This window comes from Protopterus annectens, chromosome 12.part0 (assembly GCF_019279795.1).
Source record: "Protopterus annectens isolate FY-2018-M chromosome 12.part0, PAN1.0, whole genome shotgun sequence".
Classification (NCBI taxonomy): domain Eukaryota; kingdom Metazoa; phylum Chordata; order Ceratodontiformes; family Protopteridae; genus Protopterus; species Protopterus annectens.
The window spans coordinates 1576736726-1576758032 of record NC_056746.1 but is presented as its reverse complement, the minus strand read 5'-3'; the positions used below and the strand labels follow the sequence as shown (position 1 = coordinate 1576758032).

Genomic DNA, 21307 nt, shown 5'->3' with positions numbered 1-21307 from the left:
ACTGGAGTTCCGCTGTGGTAAACCCTAACCAGGAAAAGCCGAAAGAAAACAACAGTAAATATTAGGCAGACATTTTATTCATTCATTCATTCGTGTATTGATTTATTTATATTTGCTTACCAGGGTAGTGCACTGATCTCAGTAGACCATTTGCAGGCACAGCCTAGGTGAACAGGCTTGTATAAGAAATGAACAGAACATATTCACAGATATAAGGATATGCTACAAAACATATACATATTTACAAATACAAAACTATGCAAAATATGCTACAACATTTAGTTTAAAAAACAAATGGAATTATGCTTAGCAGAGCTTTTTGGATAAGATGTAGCCATAGTGACTGAGATGGCTTATTGCTACGGGGTAGCAGCATATCATTATTTACAGAGGTACAAATACATTACAAAAGTCAAGTGAGAATAGTTGCAGGACAGGATACCATAGGGAGAAGACAGAAATGGAGAGAGGTATGCAGAGGGAAGAGGAATAAAACAGAGGGAAATGTGAGAGATGCAAAGATAAGAGGGAGGTAGGATGAATGACAGGCAGTAAGTGAGGGGATGACGAGACAAGATAAGGAAGGAAGAAAGAAAGCGGGATAAAGGTGTGTGAGAGAGCTTCAGGGTTCATGTAACATGACCTGTGTGAGTTCAGATGAACATTGTTTGGGTGAAGATGTGTTCCCTTGAGCTGCTGTCTGAAGTCCAAGTACATTTGGACAATTCTGACTGACAGTTGAACGGAGTCCCATAGCTTAAAAGCCAGGATGAAGAATGCATGGTCCATGCAATAAAGTTTAGTTTTTTGAGTTAGTAGCATGGGGAAGATTGAGAGATACTTCTTCAGATATGTGGGGTTTACTGAAAAGTTTGAGTGAGTGGGGAAGATGTCTCAGGAGAAAGAGCTTTGTGTATTAGTGTTCCTAGTAGGAGGTCTACTCTTAAATGTACTGGGAGCCCTTTAGCTTTTGAGAGTTAGGTAATGGTGTTCCTTTAAAAGAGAATATTGGCAACGAACCAGCAGATTTTATTGGAGATGGTTTGCAAGGTGGTGTCATTTTTTTCTTTGAGGCTGCAGCTACTATGGGTAGTCTACATTTCTGAGATCAGAATTCCTTTGCCTATGGTAGCTTTGGCTGGCTTGAGCAGACGAGGTTATAGCTTGTTTGCCCATAACAACAGTATGTTGTTCTATTTTCATATGTTTTGAATGTGTGGTTGAAAGTTAAGAAATAGATCTAGTCAAATGCCAAGGTATATGGTGGTATTATTAATTAGCAGAATATATCTATTTCATGCTACTTCGATAAGCTTGTTTACAAAATGGAGTCTTCATTTCATAAAGAGGCTCATACAAAGCTTATTTATTTATTTATTTGACATTTGTTGACCGGGTTAGTCCGACTGCGCAAGTGACACTTTTCAGCAGAGACCTGATGAGAAAAGCTCCAAAAATTACAAAGTATAAAAAAAGAATTCCATAATATAACGAGAAAAGAAATTAATAACACAAATATGTACAAGATAATAACAGTCAAAGTTAAAGTACATATATTTAGTTATGAGGTTAAAACAAGCATATACATGAAATGTATGGTGGCATTGAAAATATATTAATTATACCTGGTAAGAAAATTTTTACATACTCCTAACATGAATTTACAACCTATAAGTGTCTATTTATATTGATCACATCTACTTGTATGGCCAGTTATCCCCTGGTCTCACACTGAATGCAACAGAATTTTGTTTATTTCAACTAAGAAAAGCTAAATGCAGAATGTAACAGTCTTCTGACTTGAGAGGCATGCTGTAGAATCATCTGCAGCTATTTGCAGTGAACATCCACAGTATATACAATGCGTGCACACAATATAATCATGTGTGATCTGTATTCCTTATGCTAGGTGGTAAATTTTATACTGCAACTGTTTGAACTTTGCAATGCTATTCTGCATTTGACAGCTCAGGCATGATGTTGGTTGTGTAATCTTTGGAAATTGTGTTCAGTCATTAACAGTATGTGAAATGTATGAATGTGTAAGGATGGCTAATAGGCACCTGCTTGAGGAGAGCAGCAGAGCTTGATAATGCTTTCCCTACTTAGACACTATGATGATGTTCAGCTCTTTGGACTGAGGAAGGGTTCATTTCACTAGAAAAATGCATGGGAGCATCTGACGTCTACCAGTAGACACGGCTCCACCATACTGGGATACAGCAGTACCACTGTTATGCTGATCAGTCTCAAAGGCTCAATGACCTATGGCACTAGCAGGAGCAGGTGGCATATAGTTTGCTACCTAAATTCAGTAACTTCAGTACTGTTGGGTATATTACAGTGTTTTTACACCTGCAGCTCTTATTTTACAATACACTACATGGTACAAGTCGATAAAGCTTTGGATATTATAAGTATGGCTGAGCAGCACGTGTGTTTGTGTGTGTGTATATATATCCATACATATATGTATATATATATGTATGTGTATATATATCCATATATATATATATATATATATATATATATATATATATATATATATATATATATATATAGGATCTGGACACATGCTCAACTAGCATATGTCCAAATCACAAAACATCGAACACACATACACGAAACGCTTAACATCGAAAAGCCCTTCTGTGTATGTGTGCCTGTTTCGTAGATCGGACTACATTGCGGGTAAGGGAAAATTCCCTTTTCCTCACTGTAGTGCGATTTCGGAGTGAGAATATTAAAGTAGGGGGTTTGTGGGGGGTGCAGGGGGGCAAAGCCCCCCTGCAGAAATGTAGATTTTTGGTTTTTTTTGAACTACACATACACGGAAGCGCTTTTCGATGTTAAGCACTTTTGTGTATGTGTGTTCATTTTTTGTGATTCGGACACATGCTAGTCGAGCATGTGTCCTACACAGATAATAAATAAATATATATATATATATATATATATATATATATATATATATATATATATATGAATCTACTTTACAAGCTCAAAGTTTTTAAACTTTGAACTGCAAATGGTTGAGACAATAAGATCGAAGTTTTGAAACTTTTTTTTTGGCATATTACTGTGTTGGGCCTAGGGTGCTTATACTGATGAAATCCTCCAATATCTGATGAACAAAAGCACTTAATTTTTATTAAATCTGATTAATATACATCATGTGACAATTTTTCCGATGGCTGACATATCTTGAGGCATATCTGGTGCATTCTGTGTTATGTGCTTATGGCACTTGGGCAAGTAGGCCTCAGACTACACGAGCATCCCAACTGGGGCTCTTTTAGCCTGTAGAGTTACTTTACTTTTTATAGCTATTTCTGCCCTAATGTCTGATGTATGCTCATAAGTGCTTAGTTTGTAACTTTACATATGAACACATCTGTGACACACACACACACACGTACACTACCTGTACTATATCTGTGATAGACATAAATATACGAGTTGCACACTAAGAGTTTTCTCCATCACACCTGTATTTTTTCAAGTTTGTTTTCCTTAGCTAATGAGAATGTTCTTTCTTAGCACAAGTGGTTATTAAAGCACTGCAGAAGTGCTCCAATTAGCACAGAAGCTCAAGCAACTATAAAACTTATACTGAGACAGTAACATTTATTGCATTGTCTCTGTGTTCCAGTGTTTTCTCTTAGTTGACATGCAAAATGGATTACTGACAAGAACCCACACTGTGAAAGTAGCAGACTCCAAATCCAACTTCAGACCAGTAACAAGTGGAGTACCACAGGGTTCAGTCCTGGGTACTCTCCTGTTTGGTATCTACTTCTCCGAAGTACAGGCTAACACAGAAGGTCTTTGGCTAATGAAGTTCGCAGATGACTGCAAACTAAGAGCCATAATCAAAACTCCAAAAGATGTGGACATCCTACAAAAGGGTCTCGCGGAGACAGATGCCAGGTGTCAAAGCCATGGCCTCAAGCTCAATGCCAAAAAGTGCATTGTCATCCCTTTTGGTAAAAACTCTGTACCTATGAACTGCCACATAGGCGGTAGTCTACCTAACACCGAAAGTGTGATAAGAGACCTTGGGACACAGGTGGACAGTAGTCTCTTCTTTGATAATCACATCACAGCAGTAGTCAGGAAATCCTTCTATGTGGCACACCTCATCACAAAAGGTTTCTCATCCAGGAAAAAAGAGGTCACTTTTCCCCTCTACTTGTCACTCATTAGACCCATTATAGAGTACAATGCCCCTTTTAGTATGTACCTCACAAGACATCTACAACAACTGAAAAGGCCGCAGAAATACCTCACAAAGAGAATTACTGGCCTCAAACAGAGACCCTACACAGACTGTCTCAAAAAACTCCAGCTTTACTTCGTCACATATCACCAACTCAGAGGCGATCTCTGCCTAACATACAAAGCTATGTCAAACCCAGAGCTACTGGACATGCTCCACTTAAAGAAATCCCAATCCTTCCAAGCTACACGCTCTAGGGACCTAAACCTTGTCACCACAACAAACAGAACATGCTGGAGGGACAGATTCCTGTCCCAGAGACTTCCCATACTTTGGAACAAACTGCCTATCTATATCAAACAAAGCTCTTCATTAGCACTCTTCAAGAAAAATCTTGATGATTGGATGGAAAATAGGAAATTCACCCCGGAAATCACCTCTGTAGCTCTCCTCGACAGGAGCACAGGAAAATCATTTTCTTGGGTGGTGAAAGCCAGGGTACCTTTTGGCTAGGCTTATATAGGCCCTAGGGCCAATAGCCTAGTACCTACCTATGAACCTATAAAATTTCTTCCCTTTTTCAGGCAGCATACATGCCTCTTACATAAAGTCATGAGCTAAACTGAAAATAATGTCTGCAAAGTCACTTCTGAAACACTAACTAGTTTTGCAGGCTCCTTGCTGTTTATATGTTTCTAAGATAACAAATTGTTATGCAAAGCAAGAAAAGGCAGAAAATGGCATTTCATTTATACTGTTATCTAGATTCATGAAAAACCTGCAGCAGTGAGGCTATAGGCGAGACTAATAGTGCTGAACGAGCTTCCTCTGAAGTATGGTGCAATGGTAGTTGGCCGAAATCAGAATAACATATCTGCATCTCTACAAGTGTTATGCAAGCACACATACCTTGTTAAAGTCACAAAGTTTCCAGAACAGAACCAGAAGCTCTTGATGAAACTGAATCTTTTTAGTGGAATTTGGCAGGTAAGTCTGAATCAGAGGATTTGACAACAGACGAGCTAATCCTTTGAGGATAAACTGGAAATCCTAAAAAAAAGGAAAAAATGTGCAAACAGCATAAGTAATACTGATAAACAATAGCCACAACTGCCTTGCAACATGTGTGTGTGTGTGTGTGTGTGTGTGTGTGTGTGTGTGTGTGTGTGTGTGCGCAAAATCAGTCCAAAGTCAAAATTAAGCAAAGGTCTGCAGTTCCAGTGTCATTTGATTAAATGGGTATCCATCAACTTTCAGCCTTAGAGGAAAAGGTTATATATGAGAACGGAACCTAGGAGACCTAGAAAATGCATGCCCACAGACAGTGGTCAGTGGGACACAGTGGAAAGCAAGCAACATCAGGGAGTGGGAAAAAAGGACTGACAAACAATGATGGGATGCATCAGAAAAAGCAGGAAAGGTAAGATAATGAAACCAGCATGGTGGTTGAGAGATGAGGTAAGTAATTGTTTGGGGAAATAGGAATGACAATCAAGTAGGTGAAAAGGTGTGGCAAGAGCAAAGAACTGCAAATTTACAATGCGGCAAATAAAGAGACAGTAATAATTATTGAAAAGGTAGAGGAAGAGACCATGTTTTAGAAAACGGTGTTAATGCAGGCATTTTTATACATTTGCAGGACGGCAAGAAATGATTGTGATTTGTAATGAATTACGGCAAAGTTACTAACTCCTTACTAATCTCCAATCCAGTCTAAAGACTTAACTAGCTTAGTGCTATAACAAAATCTCAAAGTTTGCCATTGGTGCCAAATCCTACACTTACCACTGTAATGCCCTTCGCAAACTAAACTGGCTTGAATTACCCCATCATCTCTCCTTCATCCAACTTTCTTATGCACATAAACTCATCTTTAAACCCTTTCTCTACCCTTCCCTTGACTCCTCCCTACAATTGCATCAACCCGAGAGACAGCTCAGGTTAAACAATCAAAACCTGCTCGAAGTACACAAACCTGCTCGATCTACAGCCAAATTCCTTTTGTCCTTCTCTCTATCCTGACTCTGGAATTCCCTTCCTCCACAAATTTGTACCACCAACCACTCCACCTTCAAAACTTTGCTCCATTCCCACCTCTCATCCCTGCAGGAATGCTCTTGCACCCACCCTCCTGACTCTCCTCTACTTAACCATATCCTATTTCGCTTCTCTAATTTCACATAACTCTGATCCCTCTCCTGTACTTCTCCACACCTACCTACCTCTCTTTTTCAATTTCCACAACTCTGATCCCCACTGTCTAGTTTCCTAATTTTCCAACTACATCTATGCTCCTTGCGTCTTCCTTCTATACCTATATTTTCACTCTACCTATTAGTCGTTAATTTCCCTCTTCTCTGTTTCGTTTCTTTTGCAATCTGACTTGAGAAGTTTACTTGTGTAGATTATGTAAATATATATATATATATATATATATATATATATATATATATATATATATATATATTACCTTTGATTGCCTCTAAAAGCATTTTATACTATTATTTCTTTTGTTAGTACATTTCTTATTTCATCGTATACTACAAATTTTATATACTTTGAAACATTTTGTTGGTGTGTTTGTCTAATTACTTTATCACTTGTTTAACCTTGTTGGAGCTTTTCTCCTCAGAACACCACTGAAAATGGCCTCCTTCGGACCAATGGACTATCCTGGTAAACAACTGTAAAATAAATAAAATAAAAATAAAATATACAAGAATTCAAGAAAGTATATGGAGGTTATGAATAAGTTTATTATCTTATGCACAGGAGTGTAGTGGCAATGATGTCAACATATGAAGGAGTTGGCAAAAAACATATGATAAGATTTGAGCAGAGAAAGTATCCAGCAGAACACCATAAATAATACAATGTGTGTGGCTATTTCTGGAAGAATTCAGAGGATCTAAGACACCTGACCCAAACATTTCATGTTGCGCAATTAAAAATTACCAAAAGACCTTTAAGGGCTACTAATGAAATTTTCCACCCAAGTGCTGAAACTGTGGTAATTAACTGCTGCATGTGGATGGTCATGGAAGTTGATGAATACCTTCATGCTGATCACTGGAAAAACAATGGGAAGGACACTTGGGGAGAAGCTGGTGAAGGTTTGATTATATATCTCTCCATGACAGGCTGGAAAGTAATTTTATTTACTACTAAGCCACGATGACGTATCCATTCCTTTAAGAAGAGAGCCAGCATGGTGAGCCTAGCGTAATGGTTTTCACACTGACACATGGAGACGGCCAGCACTGGCAGCTATGCATCACGGTGTTAAAACTGACACATTTTTCTTCTTTTCATTTTCTAATCATTCAAACTTTATTAATATGCACAATGTAAATCAATTTCATGCAATTCAACTGATGAAGATGAAGCAGTTCACAGAAACATTTGCCTTGTTAAGAATACAAAGCTTTCCATATAAATCAACATTATATATTCAACTCAATGAATTTTACAGCACTCAGCTTTCAGATTTCTAGACATGTGCACCATGTTGACTTCTGTGGAGAGAATGGGTTTTTACTAACTAAAAAGGCTCTTACTAGCACCGAGAATTACTCCTATCTCTCTTTTCTAGTGATATTCAAGCATCGGAATCAATATAGGAAAATAAAATGCAATGGCTTCCATACACAGTTTACTCCTAAATTCCAAAGACATGAAGCAGGTAAGCTTGGATACTCTAAGCTGGATGAAGGCATGAGTGAGCATGTGGTATAAACAGCCATAGCAGGGCTAGCCACCAGATGGAGTGAACATTGTCTTGAGATGATGGTCACTGTTGACTTGACACCCGAACACAATGTGCCAAAATCTGGAAAAAAAAAGGGGGTTATGGATGGATGGTAATGGCTTCCATTTCTTAAGAAAGTAAGTCTTGCTGCTGAGTTTACACAACAACTCCTCCATTTCCATTAATCTGTTAATACAGTGGTTAACTCTTGGTTATCTTTTTTGCCAGTAGCATTATCAGTATCAACAGTGGTTTCTTACTTTCACTTGTTCCATCTTTGTCTGTTACATCTAGTAGATATAAAGTAAAGAGATTTTAAAACAATACAGTCCCCACAGAAAATGTGCCCCAAAGTCCACCTTTCTACATCCTTACACGTCCAACCACTCCCTGAAATTCCCAGTGCAATTTTCCCATTTTACAGGAGTACAGAAATATTTATGGAGACATTTATATGCAAAAATACAAAGTTTATTAATGCTGTTTGCTAAGTTTTTCATTAGACAGCAACCCTCCCACCATATCTAACTAGAGCGTTGAGTGTCAAGTGTTAGAAGAGTCCCTATTTTTTCTCCCTACTCCTTTTTTCATCTTCATTGGGAGCTTGCATGCCTAACAAATAACCTGATTTTCTCCAAACTGCCCCCGTTGTCTGAAAATCCACTGCACCTAATGGGGAAGGGGGATCTTGTTTCTAGGCCCAAAACTTTGAATTAAATACCTGCACAATAGCCTGACATCGCTCCAAATTCAAACTGCACTCTTACTTCACCCCACTTTAAAACTCACCCTGTTCTGTTAATTTGATGACCATATTGAATCTCAGTATTTCTTTGCTAGCTCCAAAGGATGTTCTTAGTTTCTTTATCTCCGTGATTAATACCTGCTGGAACTGGCAGACTTTTTCAATTGTTATGCTGTTTAGTTATCAATCAGATTGAAAGGTACATATTCACAGCCCCTAATGGGTACAGCAACTTGTATTCCTCTTCATCTAGTTGAGTATTATCTACTGTAACCCATACAAACCCAGCTTTTAAATTCATTAGGGTTATAGCCGTCCAGCTAGGACTACAATTCTACAACCTCAGTATAGTGTAAACGTTCATGTCCATTGCTCGGTAGTATACATTATATATTGCATGTCCCGAATATCCCACTCCTTTGATAACAATAACTTGTCCCACTTATTAGAGATTTACTCTCCTATAAGAAATTAGTTATCCAGTTTTTCAATTTGCCTATTAGGATCTTTGGGGGAGGAATCCAGAAGAACTGGCCTGTATACAAAAATTGAGGAAGCACATACATTTAAAGCGCATGTACTTTATGGTCAGGATCCAAAGCTACATTGCTAACAAAACAAAAAAAAAAAAATATATATATATATATATATATATATATATATATACGCACACACATATATATATAAATATATATATAAATATATATATATATATTTATATATATCTTATATTAGTTTCAGGAGCTAAGTATATGGTCTGTTTAGAACATTCCCATGTGTGTCTAATTAGAATGTCTAGATATTTAATCTGCAGAGTTTTTGTTGTTATCTCAGTCTCTTCCATCCTCCACAGGGAAGGTTTACAATGCCCTTTATGGACAGCTGGCAAAGTCTTAACAGATAGTGCACAGAGTGCATACCCAGTAACTGACAGACATGCTGCAGTTCTTCCAGTCTTCATTAGAGGCTAATACAGAGGAAGCCAGTGACTGTCAATTCTTTATTCCCTCCTTCTCTCCCACCCAGTACCTGAGATCTAGGTCACTAACTGAACACGGGTTGCCAGTGGAGTAAGAGGATACCATCTACCACCCACATCTGTGGCCCAGAAGGCTGGTGAACTATCTGAACACCCAAGCTGGCATACATCATTCAGGATGCTACTGCTGATGATGCATACAAATCTTATCAGTCCAGTTTGATGCAGCCATACCTCTCAATCACTTAGCCCAAAAATAGGGGCATTGTTTAAATATTGTTCTTAAAAATTTAGATAGCTGCTGGTATGACAGAATTCGTGTTAATGTGCATTTTATGGAGAATACAAAGTCTGAAACACAAATGTTATTTTAAACATTATTTACTGATGTCAATCTGCACTATTTTGCCAGAAAACCACTAGTTTTATGAGGAACAGACCAAAAATATGCAGCAAAAATCTGGACACTTGGGGAACAATTTTGGCAGTTGAGAGGTATGGATTCAAATGTACAGCTATGTGACAACACCAGAAGAAAGGAGTATACCAGCAAACATGGTGCAATTGGACACAGCCATCAACTCTGTAAAACACAGAATCCAAATAAGGAAATTAAAATCTAGAGAAAAGGCCTCACAGTGGCTACAAGAGCAGAGTTTGGTAGACAGAATTTAAAAGTTGTGGTAAAAGAAATGCTGACCATTGAGAACAGTATGTCAATTGGAGTGTTACTGGGCTCACCACTATTTCCAGTGCTAGTCAGTATATCTGCGGCTGGGTGTTGGAATGGGTAAATCTACTGATAATACCAAAATCAGTGTCATGGTCAGGGGTAGACAGATTACAACTCCATGTGTGATCTGAGTAGTTGGGAGAGTAGGTACACGTGACAGTTTTGGGCTTTAATAAAAGTGTAATGCTGTGCAATTTGCAGGAAGCAATCACAGGAAAATGCATTTTCTAAACTGATGGAACCATAGAAAATCAAGATATAAGATTCTGAATGCAACTTCAAGATTGATCATGAAAGGCAGTGTGGAGTCAGTTGTGAAAGAAATAGGACTAGCAGTTATTTAGCAATGGTACTGGACTTCTAAGGACCAAGTGATCAATGATTCAAGTGCTGACTAAGCATTACATGGAGTTCTAGACAGTATTTAGAGAAATCATTAACATCATGGTTGGCAGTTAAAGAGAGGGCATTAGTGGCATAGTCCTTGAGGAAACAAGGACACAGAGAGATGTGATACAAGCAGAAAATGCAATCTTTTTAAGTTATGGGAAGGAAAGCGAGGAGCACTACAAAGAAGGCAGCTGCAATATTTGGATGGACTTCATGAACTTTTCTTCTTCAGACAGTGTGCTACGTTTTTAATATACACATTCACATTATTGTTACCCAGACTGCAGTGCAACAAAAAGAAATACAATCATGTGTTGTATGTGAAATGAGCAGACAGACTATTTAAATACTTTTTTTTTTTTTGAATTACATCCTAGTTTTGGTCCTAGTACCCCTCTACTAGCCCCAGAAAGTCTACTAGCTTATAATTCTCTCTACTGAGCTATTCATCCCCTTCCTCAACTCATCTTCCTGCTTCCAGAGTTACCTAGTGCATGTGTGTGTATGGGGGGTGGTAAACTTTTCAGGAGAAATCTCCCAATGTAGCCACTTAATTAAGAGATCTCTCAGACAGGCATGAGGCCCAAGGTCTTGGCTGTCAGCTAAGGATTATAAAGTAGTGACAGATATCTATACCTGCAACCTGTTTTGGTTCCAGACTACAAACATACAGTGATATTACTGACATACCCCATCTACTCTGATACCTTAAACTAAGCAGTAGGCTCATACAAGGTATTACTGATTTCTGCCCCAGACAGTAAAGCTATTCTTCATCCACATGATCGTCCCAAGTACAGCAGCTCATGTTAAGCTTCCTGAAAAGATATCATTAGTAATGCCCACTAAAATGGTGTGTACAAGATGACTGGCTTGAATTTATAAATACTGTTGCCATTTGTAAATTAGGGCACAGGACTGAGCTGTTATTGAGCTACTTTCTGTTGTCCAAGGTACAAGGTTTTGCCTACTGTGCGACTCTGAGCAAGTCACTTAACCAAACAGTGCTCCTTGGTTCTCCCTGAAAAGGGACACTTGCGTCCAGTGGAACGAATACAATAAGATAAATATTCTTACCTCATTTAATCCAGGAGGAAGAGCAGAAGTACGGAGATTAGGTTGACTAAAACACAGTGGTGGAAAGAATGCCATGGGACCAGGACATTTCTAAAAATGCTGCTGGTAAAAAGCTGGGACAGAAAGAAACTAGTGATGAGAGTGAAGGTATAAGTCCGAGTATATGTTTGGCTGATGGAGAAGCCCGCTTTAAGGAAATACACCTACAACAGGATGAAGTGAAAAGAACAGATACAAGCACTGAAAGAACTAAACTGAGAGTCATATAAGCATTCCAAAGTCATGCATCTGGAGCATTTCTCCCCGGGCCTCTGCTGAAAACAGGCTCTGTGGAACCTAGTCGGACTTTCCCAGTCAACAAATGATAAATAAAAAAATAAATAAATAAAAAGAAGCAACGTGGAGGAAACAGGGAAGCACAGGCTTGCAAAGGGGCACGGAAGGACTGAATGGTCAATAGAAAACAAGCAGTGGTAACGATCAGAACAGACAGTGAAGCTTTTAACAGGTATAATATCAATAACAACATTATTTCGCCAATAAGTTTTGATTTAAAAGACATAACAGCATTAGTTCACATAGGCAATGAAAACATTTGTGAAGTGAGTTTTGAAACTTGTTTATTAGCAGAGGTCTTTATAAACAAAGCAAAAAAAAAAAAAAGAAATGCATGCTATCACCGTGGAAAGATTTCTGTGTCAGACTTTAAGCATGCAGTTAAAAAGACAATTAAATGTACAGTTCATAACATTAGATGTAAAAGAATACGAGTTAAGAACTTTGTAGTAAAGTACATGATGTTAAAGAACATGATGAAAGAAAAGTTTGGACAGGAGGTAGGAAAGTACAGTTGTGTAAGCTGAACTTTTACCTTAACAGTAGATGTTCGAATGATCGCTGCTGCAGTAGCCTTAACTATATGGGTTATATTCTGCCAAGTACATAACAGCCATCTAGTTTCCAAAGCTTAAAAGTACCTTCCATGCACCCGAACTGTGAAGCAGCTCAAGCTGAGCCGAGTAAAAGACAAGTTTGGGACCAAAACCTTTCAGAGTATTCTTGCCAGCACAAACAGGGATGCTGAGCCCTAAAAGGCCAATGTTAAGAACAACAAAAAAAAGTCTGCACCCTGGCATAAAAAAGCCCACCAAAAATCAAGGGGAATGGAGGGAAGGAGCAGTTACTGAAGCAGTGATCATTCGAGCATCTACTGATATGTTAGGTTCAACTTACATAACTGTACTAAGTTCATCATATTGACTACTTCTGCAGAAGCCTTAGTTATATGGTAGATTGCAATAGCTAACTATATTTGGGAGATGGAAGGAAAGAAGTCCAGAAGACCCTTGAGAATGGTCCTAGCAAAACTAGATTTGGACTTAGAAAAGGAATCACACTTACACTGCTTTGTAAAAGTATGCATAGAGGACTGAATTACAGCTTCTAGAATACTTCTAGAATCCAATCTTCTCTAAAAAGCCATATATGAAGCCAAGGCTCTGGTAGAGTGGGCCTTAACCTTGTCTAGAATTGTTTTGTTATGGTAAGTATATCAAAATGTGAAAGCTTCAGACAACCATTTGGAAATAGTCTGTTTTGACATAAGTTGGCCCTTCTTTTGACCTTCACAAGAAATGAATAACTGATCCGAAGAACTGAAAGATTTAGTTCTGTCAAGATAGTACTGGAGTTGTCTGTGGACATCCAACGTGTGGAGTATCTTTTCTCTCTCATTTTTATGTTTAGAAAGAAAACTCTGGCTTAAAATAAACTTGGATACCACTTCAGGCATAAAAGGAGGATTAGTTCACAAAGAAACCATGTCCCTATGGAAAATGAGATAGGGTTGCCTCACCATCAGGGCCGGCCTTTTGTAAACTGATACCCTAGGCAAAAGGGTCCCACAGAACCCCCTCCCACACCACCTGGTGCCCCCCTCCTGGCATACCTACACCATCCAGATTGCTGAAAAAGTGCCCCTAGGTGGCTGCTTAGTTGGCCTATGCCTAAGACCGGCTATGCTCACCATAAGAGCTTACAACTCAGATACCAACTCAGATACCATTCCTGCGGAGGTCAGAGCAATTAGTAAAACTGTTTCTCATGTTAAAACATCAAGTGAGCCACATTAGCTGGTTCAAATGGAGCAACTGTTAGCTTCTCTAACACAAAATTAAGATCCCAAGGAGGGGCCATCAGTTTTCTTGGAGGCCTCCTATGCAAAACCTCTTTCAAGAACATTTTGACATGAGACTGCACTGAAAGAGAAGAATCCATGAGCATCCATGTTGAACAGGACAGTAACTCACGCAAATATTGTAAAAATAAACTAGCCCTGAATGGGTGATGGTTTTGTTGTTGGCATCAATTAGAAAACCTTTTCTGTTTGCTAATATATGATTTTCTAATAGCAGGCTTTCTTGTATCAATTAGTGCTTGCTGCGTGTCCTCAGTAAACAGGTGCCTAAAATGAATTAGGGCCCTAACGTTCAAGCAGTCAGTTGAAGATGACTGATGTTGAGATGTATCAGGCACCCCCTTACTCGGGTGAGCAGATTCAATCTGTGAAGAAGCTTAGAGCAATTGCCCCTGGCCATTTTCTAAAGAAAACAAAAACTGTACAGTTCCAGTGGACAGTCAAAGAGACTAATGACCATAGAAAACATGCCTGATGCCTACACAAAAACCTGCAAACAAACTAAGCTATACATAATAAACTGTTTAATAAAAAGGTTAAATTGCTTTTGTTCCAACAATTAACAGGACTTCATAAGAACCCCTTGCATCTGTACTTGGTGTCCCACACCCCCTGCACTTCTATTCCTCCTTAAACTGCTCCCCAAACAAAGCCAAAAAGTCTGTGGTGAGTGACTGCTTTGGAGAAGGGATGGGGAGAGAGAAAGAAGGGGAGACCCAGATTTAAGGATATCGGTTACCTCCACCAAAATATTTCTCTTCTGACAAACCCCAGCATTGGGACTTGAAAAGATAAATGGTGTTGATGCTGGCAGCAGAGAGATTTCAGAAACCACATTACCTTTCTCATGTGGAGTCTTGCTAGGGGTATCATGAGAATCACAAATGCCATGAGACCCAAAATCCTGAGGAATTCCCTCGCAGTGACTGAAGTCTGAGTGGAAAACCTTAGAAACAGATTTAAAAGATCTATTTTCCTGTAAAAGAAAAGTTCTTTGAACTGATGTGTTCAGTTGACATCACATGAACACACATGAAGGTGTCAAGAAAGACTTTTAAATGGTGTCTTGGATACCAACTTGTGTAAGAGATCTCTCACCCAACAGAAAGATTCCTAACACTTTGAAAACAAATTCTGCAAAGATAAGCAATTTATCTAAATATGGAAAATGTGAATACGCTGTAGCCTGCAGTGAGTTATAACCAGAGCTAGACACCGTGAATACTCTTACCCTTTGGACTATCCACTGCACCAAGACAGGGAACTGATAATGTGATCCAGGCACACAAAACCTTAAGAAACGTCTTATGTGTGGATGAATAGGGATGTGATGATAAGCTTCTTTTAAGCCTAGAGTTACCAGGAAACTTGAAAGAGGAAGAAGAGGCAACAAGTTACGAAGAGACATCACTTTCAATTTGGACACCATTAGAAACAGGTTTAGGAAATAAAGATCCAGAGATGGTCTCCCAGCAATTTTTTTTTTCTGTCACTAAAAACATCCTTGAAAAACAAAACCTTCTCCATCTGGAAAGGAAGAACTGGTTCTATCATTGCTTTGGACAGAGTATGAGAACAGGTGAAAGCGAGAGTTTGATCTGCAGGATGAGGAATGACCTCTTACTGCCAACTGCAACCTTGATTAGTGATTTTTCAGAATCCATTTGTCTGAAATAATCTGTTGCTAATGAAGATTCGGGGGCCAGGGTGGGTGGGGGGTTCACAAGGTCAGTCAACGTGTTAGACTGTCCTTGGTTTTGGGATGTTCGAGCCTTGTTTTTGGAACCCCCTTGCCTGAACTTTGTTGAGACTGTTTATTCTGTTTTTTGGCAAAACTAAATGAGGAGACAGAAAATCCCTTTGGCAGTTTGGAAAAGGACAGCTGAAAAATCTTAAGAGATTCCCTAGATCAGCTTGTACCTTTCATCACACTTTTTTTTTTTTTTTATCTCCTCTCCATCAGAGGAGACAAACACAAAATCTCTATCCAAGGGTTAATTTAAAATCTCATTTTTTACATCTGGGAGGTCTTGAGAATGCAGTCATGCAAACCTCCTCAAAACAATACCAGAGCCCATAGCTCTGGAAGAAATATCATCAGAGTCATATAAACACTGCAAACAATGAGTAGTGACCTGTACAAAATTAAAGCAGAGTTTTCCTCGCGAGGAGAAGCTGCAGATAAAACATTCCTCATACTTTAATAATCTGTCAGAACAAACATCATATGAGCCTGACAATTCAACATTCTGCAAATCAAAGTTGCAGAAGTATACACTTTTTCTACCTATCAATAATTTCCCCATCCTTATCAGAAAGAGTAGATTGGAATTAACTTAGTGCTGCAGTGGGATCAACTAAAGTTGTAGCTGCTGGGTCATGTTTTCATTGAGGTATTTATAGTTATGATTTCATAAGAACTTATTAATGATGTAAAGAGTTTGTCAGCTTGAAAAAAAATAAATGTATATGATTGCTATTAACCAATTTGCCAAAAAAATAAGGCATCAAAAGAAAATGAATGCCTAGTGGTGGTTACTTACAAATACTGGTGCATATGTCCAAAACTACTACAATTTTCTAGTACACTCAAAAAATATATCACGATGCTTACCTGCAACATGCACTTTCAACAATTTCAACTATAATTACACACCCAAATTTAATTTTCATATAATGCATTGTCACTGAATGAATCAAAATATGGTTGCTCAAGTATAAATCCAGTGACCCAAAATTGCATTTGTGATGCAAACTAGTGCACAAGTATAATGCAAATTTTCAGACTGTGGCAATATATTTACCATTTCTTGTGGGTTACATTTGCCAGTATAAGAGAAAGGAGAATATGCATATTAGCTTTGAAATGAAGTAAAGACACTAGCAGTGAGGATGCACTAAATCATAATAATAAAGCAGCACTCAAAGTGTTAAACATGGTTTGTGTCTCCACTATGTTTTTAAAACTTCAGCTATCTGCACCCACAGCCTAACTCATCGGTTATGCCCATTCTGATAGCTTACACTTTTGCTGTGAAAAGGTTATGTAAAATGTCCACAAACAAAAGCCTTGACGTCAGTTTATACATACACATCCAACCCCCCCCCCCCCCAAAAAAAAATGAAACTACCCCTGTCAAGAAAGACTGTTTAATTGTGATTTAATGGCTGCAGGGGTCATTCACTTTGATAGACTCCATACCTACCAATTACAGCCATAATATAGATTGACTAAACCACAGATGTCCAACTGTAATCAAACAAGAAAATAGTCACAATAATGATGCATTTGGCTTGATTCACTCACACACTAATCCCTTCAAGCTAGATCAAGGACTGTTTAACAACAAGAGTCCATCGCTTTGATCCACAGCATACATGTACATCCACCAATTACAGCCACTTCATTTATAATGTGCACCTCAGATGTCGATTTGCAATCAAAGAGAAAAATGATTTCTACTACAATCTATTTTCTCCTGCTTCACACAAACATACACTAGCCTTGCCAAGCCTGGTCACTTACTGTTTGTGAGCCAATGATAGTTGGGCACAGTCACTTTCATGTACATACTGCCTCTAAACTGCTCTATACTTTACTTAGAGAGCACACTTCAGATGTCTAATTTTAATCAAATATAAAAAAACAAGGCCACAGTCATGTACTTTAAGTTGCAGAAAATAATTTGTCTAGTGGCAAGGGAATGTACACATATCCACGTAAATTAATACACATTCATTAAACACTGACTTATCACTTAAATTCATGTCTGTTTCTAATGCAGTTGCCGAGCTACTGACATACATTTTACTGAAAGTCACCTTTCTTGTTATTTCATATTACTTCTTATTTACATGTCCACCTATTCTGAAAAAAATCCACCACTTAGCAGAACAAAATAATGGTAAATATACCAGGTCTGATTATTTTAAATTCTAACACATCTCATTGCACAAAATAAATTACGCCAAGGTATACATAGCATATGTTTGATTATACCCTTGCCGTGAAAGAAAAATTTCTCAAAAATGTTCACCTAGAGTGGCAGTACTAACTGCAGTGTTTTCTAAAAGCTATGTGCTAGTGACTGTATAGCTAGAGCACATATGGCAACCATTGACTACTGCATTAGCAAAGGCCCTTCTGGTGATAAGGCACAATACAGATGGTAGACATCTAGAAATATTCTGTTCTATAACAGCAACATACTTCTTGCCTGGGCCAAATTAACAGATAGGCTGTCTTTCTATACTCATGGAACCTGTGAAGGGGGACCCAGAAATAGCAGGCTACATTCAGGTCAAGAACGAAATGTTCTTCCTTGTTTAGGCACCCAGGGAAAAACAACACTAGAAGATGAATGATCCAATTCAGCAACACTTTAGGGATCACCATCAGGAGACTATGTGGATTCAAAGAGAAACCATGAATCAGAGTTCTTGTCACATAACAGGATAAATCTGGGAGGTCCATGCAGTAGAGGTGATAGCAGACATATGATGTCAGTAACTGAGAGCCAAAGAGGTAAGGTCTGAAAGGAATAAATTGCTTTGCTAAGTTTCTCTATAGCTGTTGACACCTTGTTCCAAGATTTCTTGCCAAGTATACATTTTCATACATATGCTGGATAGAAGAACTTACACAATAATCTATTCTAAAATATTTGGTAAGAGGACAGCTCAGAAGGTAATCAAGTACATGGGGTTTTGCCTTCTTTGATGCTTGAGGGATGGAAGGCAGATGTCTCAAACAGCAAATATATAGTATCTTTAAAAAATGTGTACAAAGTTTGAAGTTACTTTTTAAAAAGTCTCACTCCAGCAGAATCTGCTTACCTCGTCATTGCAGTGGAGATACTTAAAGGTCATGACATGATTAGCCTGCATAAATATATAAAAATAAATAAATAAAATAAAATTTTCTGAAAGGCCACTTATCCTTTGGAGTCACCAAAGCAATGGATAAGGGCAAGACTGTACACAAAGCTTACCTCGACCTGGCCAAGGATTTTGATACAATACCCCAACTCCGGCATTATAGACAAACAACCCTTTTATTATCAGTTGGACAGCCAACTGGCTCACTGATAAGACCATGAGGTCAAAACAGGTGTGGCCACCTCCACGAAGTCCCAAAGGGCTCAATACTAGGCCTGCTCCTTTTTGGCATCTATTGCTCTGAAGTGGAAGAAATACTGAAGGATTATGGCTGACAGTTTGCAAATAACTGCATGCTGGGGGTTATCATTGATGACCCTGCAGACACTAACATTCTTCAAGAAGGCCCATCTCTGACAAACATATGGTGCCAAAGCTCTTAATCTCAATGTTAAGAAAGAGCATAATTGTGCCCTTTAGAAGTCAACTATCCCAGCTAATTACCATGTTGATAATATGCACCTAAGTGTTGACCCAGTGATCAGGGATCTGGCTACCACATAGAAGTAGCCTCACCTTCAACCATGAAGTGGCCACAGTGGTGAGGAAATCCCTTTCTGCTGCGCAACTTATAACTAAGGAAATGGCTACTAAGTCCAAAGAGGTCATTATCTGACTGTACTCTGCCTTTATCAAACCACAGTCATAGAATACAGTGCTCTCTTTGATATGCACATGACCAGGCATATGCAGCAGTTAGAGCAAACTCAGAGATTCTTTACAAAAATAATACAAGGTGTAACAAACCTGTCTTATGCAGAGTGCCTTAAAGACTTTTCCCTCTACTCAGTCTCCTACAGATTCCTGAAGGGTGACCAATGCCTGACTTGCAAAGCATCCACAAACCCCACACTTATGAACCTCCTGCTTAACTACGTCAAACAGTACCAAAAATACAGGTCTAGGGACTGGAATTTTTTCTCTGTTAAAATGTCAGGTTTTTGTGATATAAAAACTGAGACCACAATAAATCATTTCAAAACTTTTCCCACTTTTAATGTGACCTATAACCTGTACAATTCAACTGAAAAACAAATCTGTTAGCAGAAAAAAATATAAAAAATAAAAAAACATACAATATGCTGGTTGCATAAGTGTGCACACCCTTAAATACTTGGGGAGGAGTCTATCAGCATGGGACATCTTGACTGGGCAATATTTGCCCATTCTTCCTTGCAAAAGCGCTCCAAATCTGTCAGATTGCGAGGGCATCTCTTGTGCACAGCCCTCTTCAGGTCACACCGCAGATTTTCTATTGGATTTAGGTCTGAGCTCTGGCTGGGCCATTCCAAAACTTTCATTTTCTTCTGGAGAAGCCATTCTTTTGTTGATTTGGATGTATGCTTGGGGTCATTGACGTGCTGAAAGGTGAAATTCCTCTTCATCTTTCTATCAGACGCCTAAAGATTTTGGGCCAAAAGGGACTGGTATTTTGAAATGTTCATAATTCCCTCCACCTTGACTAAAGCCCCAGTTCCAGCTGAAGAAAATCAACCCCAAAGCGTGATACTGCCACCACCATGCTTCATCGTGAGGATGGTGTTCTTTTAGTGAAGCGAAGTGTTACTTTTGCTCTTTTGGAATTGTGGCCAAAAAGTTCAACCTTGGTCTCATCAGACCATAACACATTTTCCCACATGCTTTTGGGAGACCTGATGTATTATTTTGCAAATTTTAGCCTGGTTGGGATGTTTTTCTGTGTAAGAAAAGACTTCCGTCTTGCAACCCTACCCCATAGCCCAGACATAAGGAGAATATGGGAGATTGCTGTCACATGTAGTACATAACCAATACTTGCCAGAAATTCCTAAAGCTCCTTCAATGTTGCTGTAGGTCTCCTGGCAGCCTCCCTGACCAGTTTTCATCTCGTCATCAATTTTGGAGGGATGTCCAGTTCTTTGCAATGTCACTGTTGTCGTATATTTTCTCCACTTTTTGATGACTGTCTTCACTGTGTTCCATGGTATAGCCAACGCTGTGGAAATGTTTTTGCACCCTTCTCCTGACTGATATATCCAATGCTGTGGAAATGTTTTTGTACCCTTCTCCTGACTGATACCTTTCAACAATGAGATCCCTTTGATGCTTTGTAAGCTGTCTGCGAACCATGGCTTTTGCTGTAGAAGGCAACTGAGTAAATGTCAGGAAAATCCTACTAGGACAGCTGAACTTTATTTGGGGTTAATGTGAGTCTACTTAATTGATGGCAGGTGTGTACCCAAGAAGACTGAATGCTGTAATTAAATCAAAAGATGCTTCTACAAAGTATTAGTTTAAAGGT

The 21307-nt window shown here is 38.7% G+C and overlaps 1 protein-coding gene across 1 annotated transcript in view; it reads right to left on the bottom strand.

Moving 5' to 3' along the window:
* The window catches only part of HID1 (HID1 domain containing), a 1473500-nt gene that overhangs the window by 631545 nt on the left and 820648 nt on the right, over positions 1-21307 (bottom strand). The window contains exon 9 of the mRNA XM_044090525.1: positions 5129-5269. Within this exon, the coding sequence (XP_043946460.1) occupies positions 5129-5269 (141 nt within the window). The remainder of the gene's footprint in view (positions 1-5128; positions 5270-21307) is intronic.